Source organism: Leptinotarsa decemlineata, unplaced genomic scaffold (assembly GCF_025532065.1).
Source record: "Leptinotarsa decemlineata unplaced genomic scaffold, Ldec_3_MD MMD2_tig00026294_RagTag_RagTag, whole genome shotgun sequence".
Classification (NCBI taxonomy): domain Eukaryota; kingdom Metazoa; phylum Arthropoda; class Insecta; order Coleoptera; family Chrysomelidae; genus Leptinotarsa; species Leptinotarsa decemlineata.
This window is the reverse complement of record NW_027412674.1, coordinates 11,826,936-11,843,194: the sequence shown is the minus strand read 5'-3', so window position 1 is coordinate 11,843,194 and position 16,259 is coordinate 11,826,936. Positions and strand designations below refer to the sequence as shown.

General features: G+C 31.4%; 1 protein-coding gene across 4 annotated transcripts; it reads left to right on the top strand.

Moving 5' to 3' along the window:
* The first annotated feature begins 274 nt into the window (after window positions 1–274).
* LOC111506111 (tumor protein p63-regulated gene 1-like protein) lies at window positions 275–16,259 on the top strand. Of its 4 annotated transcripts, none has more exons than XM_023161060.2 (6): window positions 275–644; window positions 3,666–3,894; window positions 5,627–5,803; window positions 11,097–11,207; window positions 15,125–15,258; window positions 15,308–16,259. In XM_023161060.2, the coding sequence occupies exons 1-6, from the start codon at window positions 416–418 to the stop codon at window positions 15,508–15,510; spliced, it is 1,083 nt and encodes a 360-aa protein (XP_023016828.2). In that variant the 5' UTR covers window positions 275–415; the 3' UTR covers window positions 15,511–16,259. The 4 variants fall into 4 exon arrangements, with proteins under 4 accessions (XP_023016828.2, XP_074036527.1, XP_023016829.2 ...); XM_074180426.1 differs by lacking the exon at window positions 11,097–11,207 and adding an exon at window positions 6,837–6,893; XM_023161062.2 differs by lacking the exon at window positions 275–644 and adding an exon at window positions 708–813.

The following is a 16,259-nucleotide window of genomic DNA, read 5'->3' as shown; positions in this document are numbered from 1 at the left end:
ACTATTTCATATCTAAACGTAGTGTAGTAGTTGTCAGTGAATTTCACTTTATCACTAAGAGGAGGTAGCTTGGGATCAACCAGCACTTTCTTTTTTCCTGTACCGCCACTGATTGGTAATTACTAATTATATATTTTACTGCCATCTACTGGAATATTACGAAAAGCAAAATATATTTTTAAGATCTGTAAGGAGTGCGTAATAAGTTAGACTATTCATTAACAGGTCGCAGCACGAATCGCCGTACTCGTATTGAGTGTTGCCTAAAATAATTGAATCATCTGAATCAGCTGTTTATCCAATTTGTTGAATAAGGAAACAAGGTGAACGAGGTAAACAATTTATTTAAACTAACGTCACATTTTTGCCAAGCACGCAAATATAAAATACTGATTAGTCGACCGTTGCAAGAACAATGATTGAACTAGCATTAGAAGAGGATTTGCATGAGGAATTTAAGGGTGGTACTTTGAGAATCAATCCTGAAAACAGACAGGCTGATAATTCCAGATTAAGTAACTCTGGTCTGCTGAACCCCTCTGATAAAATAGATAAAGATTCAACAACAGAAATAAACACTGATAACAAAAATTGCCATTGGAGGAATGCTTTCATTGCACCTTTATCTTCTATTCCGAATAAAAGTAAGTATAAATACATATGCCTTTTTTAATTATGGTTTTAATTATATGGAAAAGATAAGGTATTGATATTTTGTTTTTGTTTCCCGCAATTATTTTGTAGAAAATGTGATCGTCAGTGTTCCAATGTCCATTTTAACAGGATTTCATTGCCCGTCCATGAAAGAAATTTGTATGTTAACCATTTTATTTCAATTTGTTCATCTCACTGTTGATAAAATAAACTAGTCGAGAACAGTTCTATGTTAATTGTGTGGGTTGATAGACTTCTATTTTGAAAACACAACAACATTTCACTAAAAATGTCATAAAAACTGACTGGTTAAATGGTAATCAACTCATTTAACACTATAATAAATACATAGAAACTTCAACCCATTCAAAAACATATACAATGCTTTTTATGAAACATGAGAGAACAATGTTCTTTTTTAGATGTTAATAATTTTTGCATTATTCAGATCAGAACCAATTTCCAATACGTTTTTGAAACAAAAGTATATTGAAGAATTATGATATTTTGTTACAAATATGAACTAATATTTTCTGTGGGTCAAACTGATTTGCTTCTGAGTAGTTTTACTTAATGTTATTTCAGTTCTAAAAGTAAGCACTTTGAACAGAGCTTTCACTTACCCAAATATTCATGCAGGATATGTCCAAAATATTCCTCTGATATCTTTAGAGCCTCAGCTAACTTGATCAACTTCACTTTGTGGTCATCGAAAATTATTTTGTGGATTTTTGATGTTTTTGTCGGTAACAGCCTCTTTGGGCTCCACTCCGCTCATCGTCTTATCCCACAAACTAATAGTCCGACAGCTGTGAAATTTGTACACACGTCTTTTTAAGGTTAAGGTTAATTAAGAATCATATGGATAATGGTAGTGCCATCTGTGTGTTAGCCTATGAACTCTTCATCCCACCTATCTATCTATCGTTTTCTTGCCATTTTTTTATGCCAGACAATCCATAATTATTGAAAAATAAATCTACATTCTGTTAACAATAAACAACATAAAAAAAACAAGTTTTTATCTATGTTCAAAGCATCAGTGATTTCTATGTTTTTGCCCGATTGTGTGTAATGTTTTATTGATCCTCATCTGAATTTGGTAGAATGAACAAAATTAGTTATACCAAAAAAACAGCCAGAAGAACATTGACAGTATCAACAACTTTAACAAAGCATTTTGAGTTTTCGAGTTTCCCCATTACTCAACTCCGAAGATTTCATGAATTGAAATAGAAAGAAAAGTAGAAATTGGAAGCAATTGACATTGTAAATGAACAATATTTTGAAATTCAGATTTTCCAACTAATTAATTTGTTCACAACTATAGATTTCCAGTCTTCCAATGTAAAATTTGATTTACTAGATTTATGTTACATAAAACTTCTTGATTCATTTCATTCAATTTATTCCAAACTTTTACTTATCATCAAATATTCTAATTGGTTTCAATTCCTGATGATAAAATTACGAATAATATGGATGATAAGTTATCTAGTTATGATAATAAAGTAGGGCATAGTCGTTTTCAAAGTGGTATTCAACATTTCATACATAAAAAAAGTTTATGACTAAAACTTTCCAGTTAAACAAATGTAATGAAATATGGCTCAAAAATGCATGGAAACGAGAATGTTATCTTTATAAAATAATTTATTACTTGATGAAGACCCATATTAATATTTCATAAACTACGATTTGACCTCCACAATATATATATATATATATATATATATATATATATATATATATATTTGAATTGAAGGGGTTATATTTTTAGGAGTGAGTAATTTTTGGGAAAGAAAGTTTTTGGCTTTCTACTACTCCACCTTGATACAAAAAAGGATGAGCGAATCTTCCGAAGAAAGGAAGTAATCAATTTGAAACTCTATACATGAATGTGTAGATCATGCAAAGAAGTAACTTTCAGATACAAACTGAAAGAAAGTCGTCCTGAAACAGCTACTTTCATATAAACATTGTATTACACGAAAGAAAAAAATTCTTTCGAAACAAATACTTCTATATGAACACTGAATTATACAGAAGATACGAAAGTAACTGTTTCAGGACGACTTTCTTCCAGTTTGTGTCTCAAAGTTACTTCTTTGCATGATCTACACATCCATGTATAGAGTTACTTATTTTCAAATTAATTACTTCCTTCCTGTCTTTGGAAGATTCCCTTATCCTTTTTTTTGTATCAAGTCTTGCTTCAATTCGGCGACTTTCAATTCATCAATTCATCACATAACTGTATATGTCCACTTATTTTAATTGAGTCCGAAAAACACTTTCACAAGTCTATTTTTCGCGAAAAAGGTCTATCAGTGTGTGCTTCCGTAGTCCGGTACTGTCCACTTCGCGAAACACAACGAATCACCAGTCTCTCTGCGCGAACAAATAAGTCACTATAGTCAATTTTACCGCAATATAAAGATTGTCCATCAAGCGCTCACAGATTTATTTTATAAATCCCACTTCTGACACCACCACAAATTAAAGAATTAACTGTCTTGAACAAGTTTATTTCCAACAATATTTCACTAATCACAAACAAATTTATTTACAACACTTAGCAACTGAATTTCTTATTTAGCCGCTCGATTCACTTTCTGAACTGCCCTCTTGGGTCGGGAAGGCGTGCTTTAATAATGTAACGGTCCTTTCTAGAAATCTGTAGTCGGTTCGGTACTCGACTAGACTTTTAGCGGCGATTGCCAACTGCATTCTTTCACGGTGATGTCATGTGTTTGTTACATGATTCGGCTATCGTACTGGTCTGGGGCGGCTTCAAATTTGTTACATTATTTGCAAAGGACATTGCCCCATTCAGGATATCACACTTTTTTTCAGCTGATACTCTCCTTTCTAATTTAATGTCAAATACAGACATACCATCAACTACTGTATATGGTGTAGCTCAATCAAGTAAATTAGGGATACTAAAAAAAACAAATATTTGGTAAGGCAACAGTTCTGTTTGAATTAATTGAACCATTGTGTTTCAGTCACAGAAACGATATGGAGTTCCAAGAGTACCAAAGAAGCAATTTCGACATCGACAACATCAATTTCCTCAAATGAAAAGACTTTGCAACCCTCGCTAAAGATAAATGAAGACCCAAATAATTTTTTTACATTTCGTGATGGAGTGATAGATAAAGCTGTGAAAGAATGCATGACCCACCTTTTAGATGAGAGTGAAGGACCCGTATATTCAGCATTTTTACTCACTCAGTATGTATAATATATAGAATCGACAAGGAAAATATTAATTAACCATCATAGACTATGTTTATATATTCCAAACTATCATTTAATTAATATATTGAAGAAACCAGGGTACATTGTTAACCTAAGTGGTTGATAGTTTTTGAAATAAATGTATAGAAATCAATTTCAGCCACTCACTTTTTTCAACACTGTATATTTAGTTGATTCCTGAGAATTAACAAGATTGAGCATGATCAATATTTTCTCTTCTTCACTGTTATATGAGGGAGGTCTGTAAAGTTTCTGACCCCAACATGAAGATAGCAGCACTGGTAAATGAAAGCTAGTGAATTTGGTTGTTCATTTGTTGACAGTTACTCACCAAAGTTTCAGCTATTTCGAACGAGTAGTTGTTACGTAACAGTTGTTTGAGTGAGTTCTAGTATCTCGAACTGTCATTAAATATTTGTTTTTGAAAGGAAATACGCCTATGCAAATCAAAGATTATACTATAACAATTTTCAATTGAAGGTGATTCATTAACAACGTCGCATTCGAAGTGACCAACGGATAATCCTCTTACCAACTCTGCAGAGGCATATCAAAATAATATTTTTATTTATTTAAACACATAGGTAGTTACGTAAAAATTGTTATAGTAGGTGGCGCTACCTGGTGTCAATGGTAAAACTGATTACATTTTCTTATTATGTCTAATACAGTACTTCAAAAAAACAGAAAAATTTACAAAATAATTTTTATGTTCCTTTTATACAGGGCTTTTCATGATGAGCGTTAATTAGCCGTTTCTGGACTTATGCAGTATGCATAAGTCAATATGACCTACAGGCTTAAAATATTTTAGACGAAGCGGCGTTGTCGCTTCTACTATAAAGTAGCGGCTTCTTTGATTTTTTAAATGGAACACCCTGTATATAATATCATATTATGATTCATTATCACTTTGTCAACAAATTCATATACTATTTCCCTATACCTATCTATTACCTTTTAGAAAATATAAATTAGTTTCGATATTTTTTTTACCAAACATGAACTTTTATAAATGCTGATAATCTTGAACTCTCTTGCACTAAAACGATCAAATTTGAAATGGAGTGGAGTGATAATATGAAAATCTTCACTCCGAGTCATATTTTCATTTGCCTCATACAGGGTCTTCAAAAAATGCAGATACTTTGATCTCATGAAAAAATGAGTGGAACTCAATTTTTTCAAATGGAACACCCTGTATATTTCAACATTTTTGAGCTCTACATCCAATTTTAGATTAACTTTGTTCAGATAATACTATTTCTATTTTGAACCGTTTTCGAGATAAACTGTTTCAAACGGAAATTGACATGGTTTCCTTGTTCATCATCTATCTTGGATTTGGATAGACTTTAGATATTTATGTTTTTCAACTTGACTGATTAATTTTTCTCAATTATGTTTCAAATTGCTCATATTTTTTTGCTTGAAAATCATGAAAACTGTATTTTCTAAGTTGATTGTTACATTGAAGTTATTTAACCATTTCTCAATTTTTTCCTGTCTTTATTCATATTTATTTTCAATGAATTCTCATTTTTTTTTCTTAACTGAACAATGTTAGATCATCTGTAAATGAAAAGTGATCACCCATCAAACCTATCCCTACATATTGATTTGTATTTTGAAAATAATTTTGAAGTGATTTCTAGGAATGACCTCTTGATAAATATAATAATTGGCCTTTTCCCATCATTTTCAGAATAAATCATTGGGACACTGATAAAGAACGCTTATTGTTATTAACCGCCAAAAATTTAATTCTTGTGAAATATGATTTTATTGCATTAAGGAGACTTGGTTGCAGAAAAATTCAGTTCAGCGATATTGACGGAATTGTCGTAGGCAATTTAGTGTATCCCAATGGTTCCTTGATTCCGTAAGTATTACTTTTAATATTCAAACTCTAAACTAGATAGTTGAGACAAGATACCACTATTTTTATGAGTAGTTCTCATATTGTGTTAGTACATCCTTGAAAACAAATTAGTGGACCAATTCATTTTTTTATTTAGTGAATAATACCATATAGTTTTGCATATGAAATTGAATATCAAAAAGTAGCCCAAATATCAACTCCTAGGTCCAGTTTCACCAACTACTCATTAATCTCGAATTAAGTAATCTTAGAATAATTTTAGCTCGCATTGTAATCGCAAGTAAGTATGTTTAACGTTTCATAGGTTCTAAAAAAAATTCGTTTTATTAATTTAGGTTACTAAATTGATAAATTTACACAAAATTGGCCGATCTCGCTCAAATCCAAAGCAGCATTCCCAGATTTTTTAATTTTTTTATTACTAAACAATTGATAATGCACATGTATCTGAAGAACAAAATTATCAAACAAGTAACCTCTTAAATATATTGCATTTTAATATACAGGGTTTTGCCCCTCAAAAAATAGACGACCTAATGCTTATGTTAGAGAAATTTCAAATTGACATTTGTTGCATCACGACAAATTTAACTATATTAATCTGATAGTATACTCTTTAATATCTCATTTCTGTAGAACAATATCTACTCGTGGGGGAGAATGCATATTCGCCAATTCAAAACTTAACCCAAAAAGAATAAATTACAGAGAAAATATTGAAAAGTCATTCGAGGTAAATATTGTTTCTGTACAAATGGAAAATAAAAAAAAATGTCTATCATTGCTTTGTATAGAGCACCCGGTAGTGATGAGATATTGTTCATTCAACAACTATACAAATTATTATTAGATATTTATGAAAACGAATCATACTATTTCTTCTGTGGGGATATAAACATTAATTTACTGTCTAGTAATAGTTCCACTACGCAAGTGAACAATATGTTCAATGAATTCAATATGGTAAATGTAATCAAACAACCGACACAAATACAGGGTACATCAAGGACTTTATTAGATGTTATGTTCACAGATGCACAAACAGTGGAAGTAATAGTGGGGGATTCTTATGTCTGATCATACATTCCAGGTATGTATCATCAAAATTGATACTCCTGAACTGCACATAACAGATAATATAATATATAAAAGACATTTTAATGAAACTAACACTCAATCATTTATTGCTTTCTTAAAGAGGGAGCAGTGGAAGGATATGGAAAAGATTCCAGGCTTCAATAACAAATTCCATACATTCTATGATACTTTCATGTTTCATTTCAACAATTAATTTCCTTACAAAAAAATTAAACCCAAACATAAAAAGAAACCATGGTATACCAAAGAACTACGTGAATTACACAATACTGTCTGTGAAATGTCTAGATTAGCTAAATCCACTGATAATGGTACTATCAAAAATAGATATATGAGTTTGAAAAACATATACAAAAATCTAAAAATTAGTACAAAACATACCTACAATAATAACAGGTTAGCTAACAGCACAAATATAATGAAGGAAAGCTGGAAAATAGTTGGATAAATGAAGCAGGGAAGTAGGAAAGAAAGTATGACCGTTCCTGATACTATAAACTATAAAGCACAGGAAATATCAGGTATATCATGTATAGTGAATGCATTTAATGAGTACTTTGTAGATGTTCCATGCGATAAGCCAAACTATAACAATATCAATCTCCCTCCTCGTGAGTTAAAATCTTTTTTCTTCACCCCAGTTACAACCACTGAAGTTGAATCAATATTAAATAGATTATCGCTGAAGCCATGTCCTGGCATTGATGAAATATGTGGAAGAGTACTAAGTGCAGCTGCCCCTGCCCACGTTCTATGTGAGCCCTTAAATTATCTCATCAATGAGTCCTTCATATGTGGGTAATATCCCAATATACTGAAGCGGTCGAAATCAATACCCATATATAAAAACAAAAGAGAGAAAAATGATTTAAAAAACTATAGAAATGTCAGTCTACAAAGTCAGCTTGATGAAGTCATTGACATATGTTGCAACAGCAGATTGATTAATTTTCTTGAATCAAATAATATACTACTGAAATTTCAGCATGGATTTAGAAGATATAAATCTACTATCACTGCCCTAAATGAACTTACGTCCTTTGTTTATGATACGTTGAATAGAAAGGAAATCCCACTTGCGCTCTACTTTGACCTAAGTTGGGCATTTGATACAGTAGACCATGTGCTACTGCTTGATAAATTAGAATATCAGGGTGTGAGAGGAATAGGCAATGACTGGCTGAGATCATATTGTATATCTGATATACAATATGTTACGCAGGGAGTACCTCAGGGTTCCGTACTTGGACCACTCTTATTCATAGTATTCATGAACGACCTAACTTACTTAGAAAAACAATCAGATTTAGAAATTGTGTTTGCAGATGACACAAATTTCTGCTTAAAAAACCAAACAGCTCAAGGATGTTGTGTGAGAGCAAACATAAGCGCCCAAGCATTTTACGATTACTGTCAAAACAATGGATTATCTGTTAATATTAATAAAACATTTTTTATGAAATTTTTACCCAAAAGTCTTAGTTACGATCCTAATTTAAGTATAAAAATGAATCGACAAATAATTCAACAAATTCAATCAATAAAATTTTTAGGAGTCACAATAGACCATAAATTAACTTGGGAAGGACACATTAATAAACTGGTAGCTAAATTGAGCTCTGTTTGTTTCTTATTAAAGCAGTTAAGAAATACAGTTAGCTATGATATTTTGAAAATGGTATATTTCGCCCATGTACAGAGTGCTTTATCATACGGTCTTATCTTTTGGGGATCATCAAGGTATGCAAATGATGCATTCATTATACAAAAAAAAATACTAAGAAGTATGATGGGAGTTTCGCCTCTGACATCATGTAAAGAATTGTTTAAAAGGTCTGAAATCTTAACCCTGCCTTGTCTCTATATATTCAAACTTATCATAGATTTTAAACAACAAAATATCCCTAAGAATACAAATAATCACCACCATGAAACAAGAAATAAGAACAAAATATATCAACCATTCTCAAGGATGACTCTTGGACAAAAATCACATAGATATCAACAAATAAAATGTTATAATAAATATTTGGAATTATATTCTGGTCAAAGTAACTTGAATAAATTCAAAAGTGAACTATATGAATTTCTTGTTGATCAGGCATTTTATTCCCTGGAAGAATATTTTTCAATATGATAATTTTAATGTGAATATTATACATTTAATGAATGAATTCTTTTTAATCTTTGTTTTATTATATAATTACTTTAATATTAAGATTTTAAACTAGTATGTAAATCCATATTTGACTAGTATGATAAGCATTTTATGTGTTCAACTGCAAAGATCTGTAGATTGCTTTAATGATGAATAAAGATACTACTACTACTTAACACTATTCTTAGACACATTACCTACTTCATAATCAATAATTTAGATTTCACCCAATCCCATTGTCTATGTTGATCATCTCTCAAAAGTAGGTGGCCAAGTTCATTCCATTCACATAGATTTTTCCAAATTTCATAAAGTCAATTAACTCAGTTGATAAAAAACTCTTAACATACATGAATTTGTGGCCATCTCCTACCTTGGATTCAAAGTTATCTCTCCAATCGGATACAGATAACTCGAGTCAACTTATTCAAATCTTCTGGAAGTTTAGTTCCATCCAGTTTTCCCCAAGGATCCCATTTGGGACCATTGCTGTTCCATGTTGTTATACAGCACATTCGGTACTGCTTTTCTAATGCCGAATTTCTGTGCTTCACAGATGATTTAAAAGTTTACAATAAAATCGTTTAACGAGACGACTGTGTTGAACTGAACCAACTTTCTACTTGGTGTTCTGTCAGAGGTATGGTACTTAATACACGTAAATGCCATTCCATCATTTTTAGCCGCAAACATATTCCTATGGCATTCTCTTATTCTATAAATCAAGTATAACAAGTAGCAGTACATAGAAGATGACATACTTCTCTCTGTTTCATTGACATATGAGTTATGGAATTGTTCTCTGGGGCAATGCAAGAGATGCAATAATTATTTTTAGACTACGTGTATTGTACCTGGTGTGGGTTATGGAGACCATTGCCAACTTTTATTTTGGAAACTGGGAATTATTTCGGACATAAATGATTATAATACACGAAATGCGAACAATATATGCTCAAGTCGTTTTCATCTGAATAAATCTCAATAAAATTTTTTAGATTATAATTTTTATAATATTCTATCTGAGGATTTGAAAAAATTGATTTTTTTTAAATTCAAGAAACAGTTGAAGGAATTCCTTCTGAGTCACTGCTTTTACACGGCCAATGATTACATTCACAATGTTTCAAATCGGGAACATTCTCACTCTGACTCGTACCCATATCATTAGTCCGCCTATATATGTATTTTTTTACGTATTGCAACAAATCAAAGAATTAACTGTCTCAAACAAATTTATTTCTAACAATATTTCACTATCACAAACTAATTTATTTACAACACTTAACACTTAATTGATTTCTACTATTTGAATTCCTTGTTTAACCGCTCGATTCACTTTCTGAACTCGACTGCCCTCTTGGAACGAGAAGCCGGCCTTATATATCGGTAACGATCGCTCTAGAATTCTGTAGTCGTTTCGGTACTTGACTAGAGTTTAACCGGCGGTTGCCGACTGCATTCCTTTTGCAGTGATGTCATGTGTTTGTTCGCTGGCCAACACATCTTCAATTGAATTATTTAATGAATAAGTCATTATAATAAATATATTTTATATTTTAGTGAATGGCAGACCCAAAATTTTCAGTGAAATATTACCGAATTACAAATTTAATTTGATGTCAAATATGTAATCAATAATAACGATTTCGCACGATTTCGTATGAGAGAAGTGAAATGCTATGATAAGATTATCACAATTGAAACACCTGCTAGATGGTCTCAGGATTAAAGTCGTTGGTGAAACCGGGCCTTAGTCTTGATAAATTTGAATGGAAATATATTTATGATGTACTATTACTGTTAAAAATCGCTCAATTTTGCTACTTTGATTTTTTTGTACATGGAAAATAATAAAAATCTTAGTGACATTCTCAACAATGTGTCAAATAATGGTTTTATGTAACATATTGATTGTTTTATGAAATATTTAGTGTCTGGAATTTTCAACAGTAATGGTGCTTCATTAGTGATCCTAAGTGACGATTTTTATCCTCACCCGTAGAATAACCTTTTTGTATTTTTCTGTTTATGCAGAAAAATCAATGGATTAGCTGATGGACTGTCAAGTATTTGGGAAAATTGTTTATTCAAACGTATGTCTAATACTGAAAATCAAGCTGAAAATGAAAATCTTGATCAACTTAGGTATCTCAATTTTGAATAAAGAATTTTTGTGGCATCTGTGTGTCGATATAATTTTTGGAGATTGTTTCGTGAGAGGAAAGTTATCTGTTTCTTATAAAAATGTTATTTGTTTTTACGTTAGATTTAACTATCTTTCCATCAATTGATATTTTTACTATTTGTTGCCTATTAGTTAGGTATGATGTGAACCAATCTGAAGCAGTTCCACGAATTCCATACCTTTAGAGTTTTTCAAGTAGATATTTATGATTGAGACAATCATAGGCTTTATAAATCCAAGAAAATGCCTAACAATAAATGGTTATTTTCAAATGACTACTATTTTTTCCGTAAATTGCATAATGGCTGTCTCTACTGATTTTCCCTTGATGTATTCATGCTGAATATTATTAATTATTTTACACTTATTTAGGAAGTTCATCAATCGGTCGCACATCGCCATTTCAAACAATTTTGAAAAGGCTGGTAATACACTAATTGGTGTAAAACTCACAATCACCTTTTTTGTGTACAGAAGAATTTAGTGCGATTTTTAGTTTTTCTGTAAATATCCCAAATTTAAATGAATTTTTCATTATAAAGCATATTATACTACTGACTGTTTGCAGAGAATATTTAGCAATACTTGCTGGAATATCGTCAACACCACAAGTTTGCTTATTTTTCAGTCTGTGTCCTAAGCTAATAATTTCATTTATAGTGATTGGGATAACAAAAATTGATTGAGTGTTGTTTGAAATATCACAGCAAAATTTTTGAGAGTTCAAGTTGTTAAGTAATTGTGGAATAATTTGTACTAAAAAATCGTTATAGTTATTTGCAATTTTCTCAGGATCCCCTTGTAAATGTGTATTGTTTCTTTTGTTTTTTCCAGTCACTTCATTATGAATAATCCACATTGTTTTCATTTTGTTATCAGATGCTATAATTTTCTGCTGAAAGTGTTCTTTACGTTTTCTTATTATCAGGTCATTATGCTGTGTTTTCATTTCTTCATAAATATATTTCAATTTAGGATTATGATTTGAGATCATTAGGCATGTATTTAATTTTGTATATCTACCAAACTCTGATATATATATATATATATATATAAAAAAACAATATTTCAATTATTCCTGGAAATGAGCAAATCCATGAACATTTCACCAGAAAAAACTCTCAACAACATCAACCTTATAGTAGATTGACAGTATCATAGAATCACCCCATGTGCATTGGGGTTAAGCTATATATTAAGCTTAGTGAGGACATTAAATCCTCAAATATAATTGTCTTTAAAAGGCGACTCAATATTTTTCTATTGCAAAAAGCATACTACTCTGTGGATGAGTTTCTCCTTGAATCCTAATTTGATTGTAGCTTATTAACTTTTTTATCTATGTTTTATGTTTTATTTTGACTTTTTTATGTTTGTTTGACCTGTTGAATCAGCTAGTATTTTATGATGATTGTTATGTTTTTTTTTTTCAAAGAGTAGTAAAATTCAAGTAACGAACGTGTGTGTCGCAGCGGTAAATACATTAAACGGTATCAACGACAAAATTGCAGGACAATTTATTTTATTTTTTTAAATTTCATATAAAAATGTCAAAATCATCAAAACACGCCTTTGCAGCAGAAATAATATTTTGAATATTAATAATATTTCTCCTGGAGTACAATTATTGGTATTACCAATCTTATCTATTTTTACAATAATTGAGGATGTTATTAAAACAACGATAAAAATAAAATAAAAACCACAATAAAAATTAATTGGCGCTCCGGGGCGACTTCGTTGATTCCAGTGGCGCATTTGCTTTTTCAGCTGCAGGAAAACCCGGAAAAACCTGCAGCACCACATCATCTGAAGATCTTGATTTGCCAATGTCCTCTCTCTCATAGAACAAAATGTAGGGTGTCTCCAGAGGCTCCAATAAATTCAATGCATCGCCAGAACACTTCGTGACACGACTATCGTCAAACTTAAATCAGTCCGTTTCTTCTTTGACCAAGGCGTAATAATGACCAAATTCAACGCCAGAACCACAGTGAACAATGACTGCATGAATATTATAATAGTAGTCTGCTAGGTTGAAATGTTCATCTATTTCGAACCTCCCAAAGAGTTTCTTGCTTCCGTTAGAGGTTGAGTCTTGTTTGAAAATCATCAGTGTTATTATTAGATTGACTGGAGCCTCAGCTATACTTGATAACAGTCAGTTAGTTTGGCGCATGTTTGACAATATAGTCGATCATCACCTGTTAAAAATTCCATTTTCAGATGATTTAACAATAAGCTTTGCAATATATTTTGAATTATATTCTGTGTTGATGTTCACACTGTCCTATAATCCGGTCATTTATGATTTTTTTTTAAATACAGATAACTCGGCAATGTATTTTGCACTTTTTCTAGATCACCCAATATAGTTGAATCTTCGTGACCTTTAGGGTTTCATCAAAGTCGATCATTTAATTGAGAAGAAATACCGAGTGAGACGTGAGCATGTTGATAATCCGCGTAAGATCAATATGACACTGTATGTAAACGTTACTGTCTATCTTAAGGTCAGCGTTTTCAAACTTCAACTCATTGGTTCTATTTGAAAATTCCATAATCAGTTTTTTAATTTTGTATTCTTGAAAAAAAAATACAAGGAAACATTTGAGAATTTTCAAGACCTTCACTAATGCTCAAATCTAATATAATCAAATACATTTTTGTAACATCAAGTCAAAATGCCTGAAAGTCTCATCTTTTTTTTTAAAGAACTTCATTCATATAATGCAGTCATGGTTACGATAAACATTTTAAATAGTAATTGAAGTAGCAGCACTATCCAAAAAAAAAGTTATCCAAAGCAGCACCAACATTCTGGTCTAGGAAAACTAGCTAAAAACAATCTAGTAATACTTTATGCAGTACAACAAAATAATATTATCAAAATTCACTTGAGAATACATAATACAAATGTGAATAAAATGAAAAACTTGCTAGTAATTAATACAGAGAATTGAATAGATTTAAGCCGTTCCTTCGTTGAGTATGGTAGTATAAAAACTCTTTATTTTATTCTTAAAGATACTAAAATTAGGGCTATCTGTTATTTCCTTGGGAAGAGAATTATAAGTTTTCATCCATTGTGTAATGTGATTATTTAAGCCAACATTAGTACGTACAGGTTCTAAAAAGAAAAGATTTTCTTGGTGCAAAATCCGAATAATATTGATCAAGCCAAGCCTTGGCTTCAATTTTTTTTTGCCAAAAAGCAATGCTTTATCAACCCACGAAATTCTTTCTCTTCATTTTCTCAAAACTAACAAAAGTTGCCTCACTGAAAATGTTCTATCCCATAAACTAATAGTCCGACAGCTGTGAAATTAGTACACGTGTCTTTCGAAGGTTAGGTTTGACTGAAAATCATATGGATTTAAAACTAGTGGCGCCATCTGTGTGTTAGTCTGAGAACTTTTCAGCCCATCTAGTATATTGTATTAGAAGGAAATAGTAATTGAAACCTTCACTCCTCGCTAAAAAGGCTTATCGTTGTTTCCAAGTCACTAACACGCTTCTCAATAACTCATAATCAGTTCATTTTATTGCTCTATTGTAACATGTCTCTGATTCATACGTTCTCAAAAAGCATTAATTAAACGCAGACTCTTTTCGTTGAGCAGCACACCAGCTTTGTGACATTAACTCCCGCTTCAATTCACTAAATATTTTCACTTGAACATCAATGCATACGTCATTTTGCGGCCTTTGTTAATATGAGATACTAACTGTTTGATAATTTTTTATTTCACGAAGCAAGCTCCAAATTTCTTCTCTTCTCTATGCTTGTTTACCAGCAATGCACGAGTATGCTTATATTTCCTGCATCTATATACAGATTTGTTGTCAATAAAAACTAAAATTCTGATAATTTTAGAGACCGTAATATGAAAGGAATTCGACTCCTTCTCAGGCAAGATAAACCAGATAATTTTGCCTCTAAATGGAATCCCTTCAATGACGATGTACCATATCTGACCTTCACCTACCATCCACTTTTCTTCCATAAAGGTACGTCTCATATTTCTTATGGTCCCCACTAACGATTTTTAATTTGTAGATTGCACCGACGAAAAAATCCGGAATCTGTTCAATCTCGAGGCTTTCGTTGAAAATATCTGCTTGTCTGTGCACAAATGGAAAGAGAGCAGTGTAATCTTACAGCATAACATTCTATTGGAAAATTATGTTGGCATTGGGTCTATAATTCACAATAGAAACTCACTGGGATTTTTCAAAGTGAGGGGAAAATTCAGTTTCTAAGTGAATAAAATTCGAAATGTTGTTGATGTGATATTTTTTAATTTAGTCAATTATCAATGCTTATGTCAAAATAGCAAATATTTTTGGACAAATGATTTATTTACTTTATGAAGAATGGATTTCTATATCTTATTTTCTGGGAACTAAGACTATCTCGTGACAAATCATGGAAATATCGATGACCAACTGTTTACATATCACGGTCATTTTGACATAATTGTCATTATAGATTCGGCACAAAAATATCAAAGAGAGTTATGAATCGATAGTAGTTTTAATTCGTTGGAAATTCATCAAATTCCTCCAGTAATTATTCAGGGTATTAACTTTACAAGATACCTAAACTTGCCAATTTTAAAACAAATAAAACTGTCATTCAGCTTGCTATTCTTGTTGAATGATAGAAATGTTTGTGTTACCACGTCGTATTTCAATACATTCTGATACCCAATACAACTTGTATTATAAGTTCAGTTAGATTTTTTTGCGATAATGCGATTGGGATTATGGGTATATCAATTTATTGTTCGTTATCAGAGAAACGCTGCTCATTAGGGTACTGTTGCTTGGTCCAGAATTTTTAGAGTATATGTATTTATTTGTAAGTGGTTTATGCACCTTCCAGACCTAAATGTACCAGCAGTATATGTGAACATAATGTATCGAGCACGTTTATATTATTTATTTTTATTCATTTTATTGTTGAATTTAATTATTGGGCCTAAAATAAATGTTTTTCTGTTGAATAA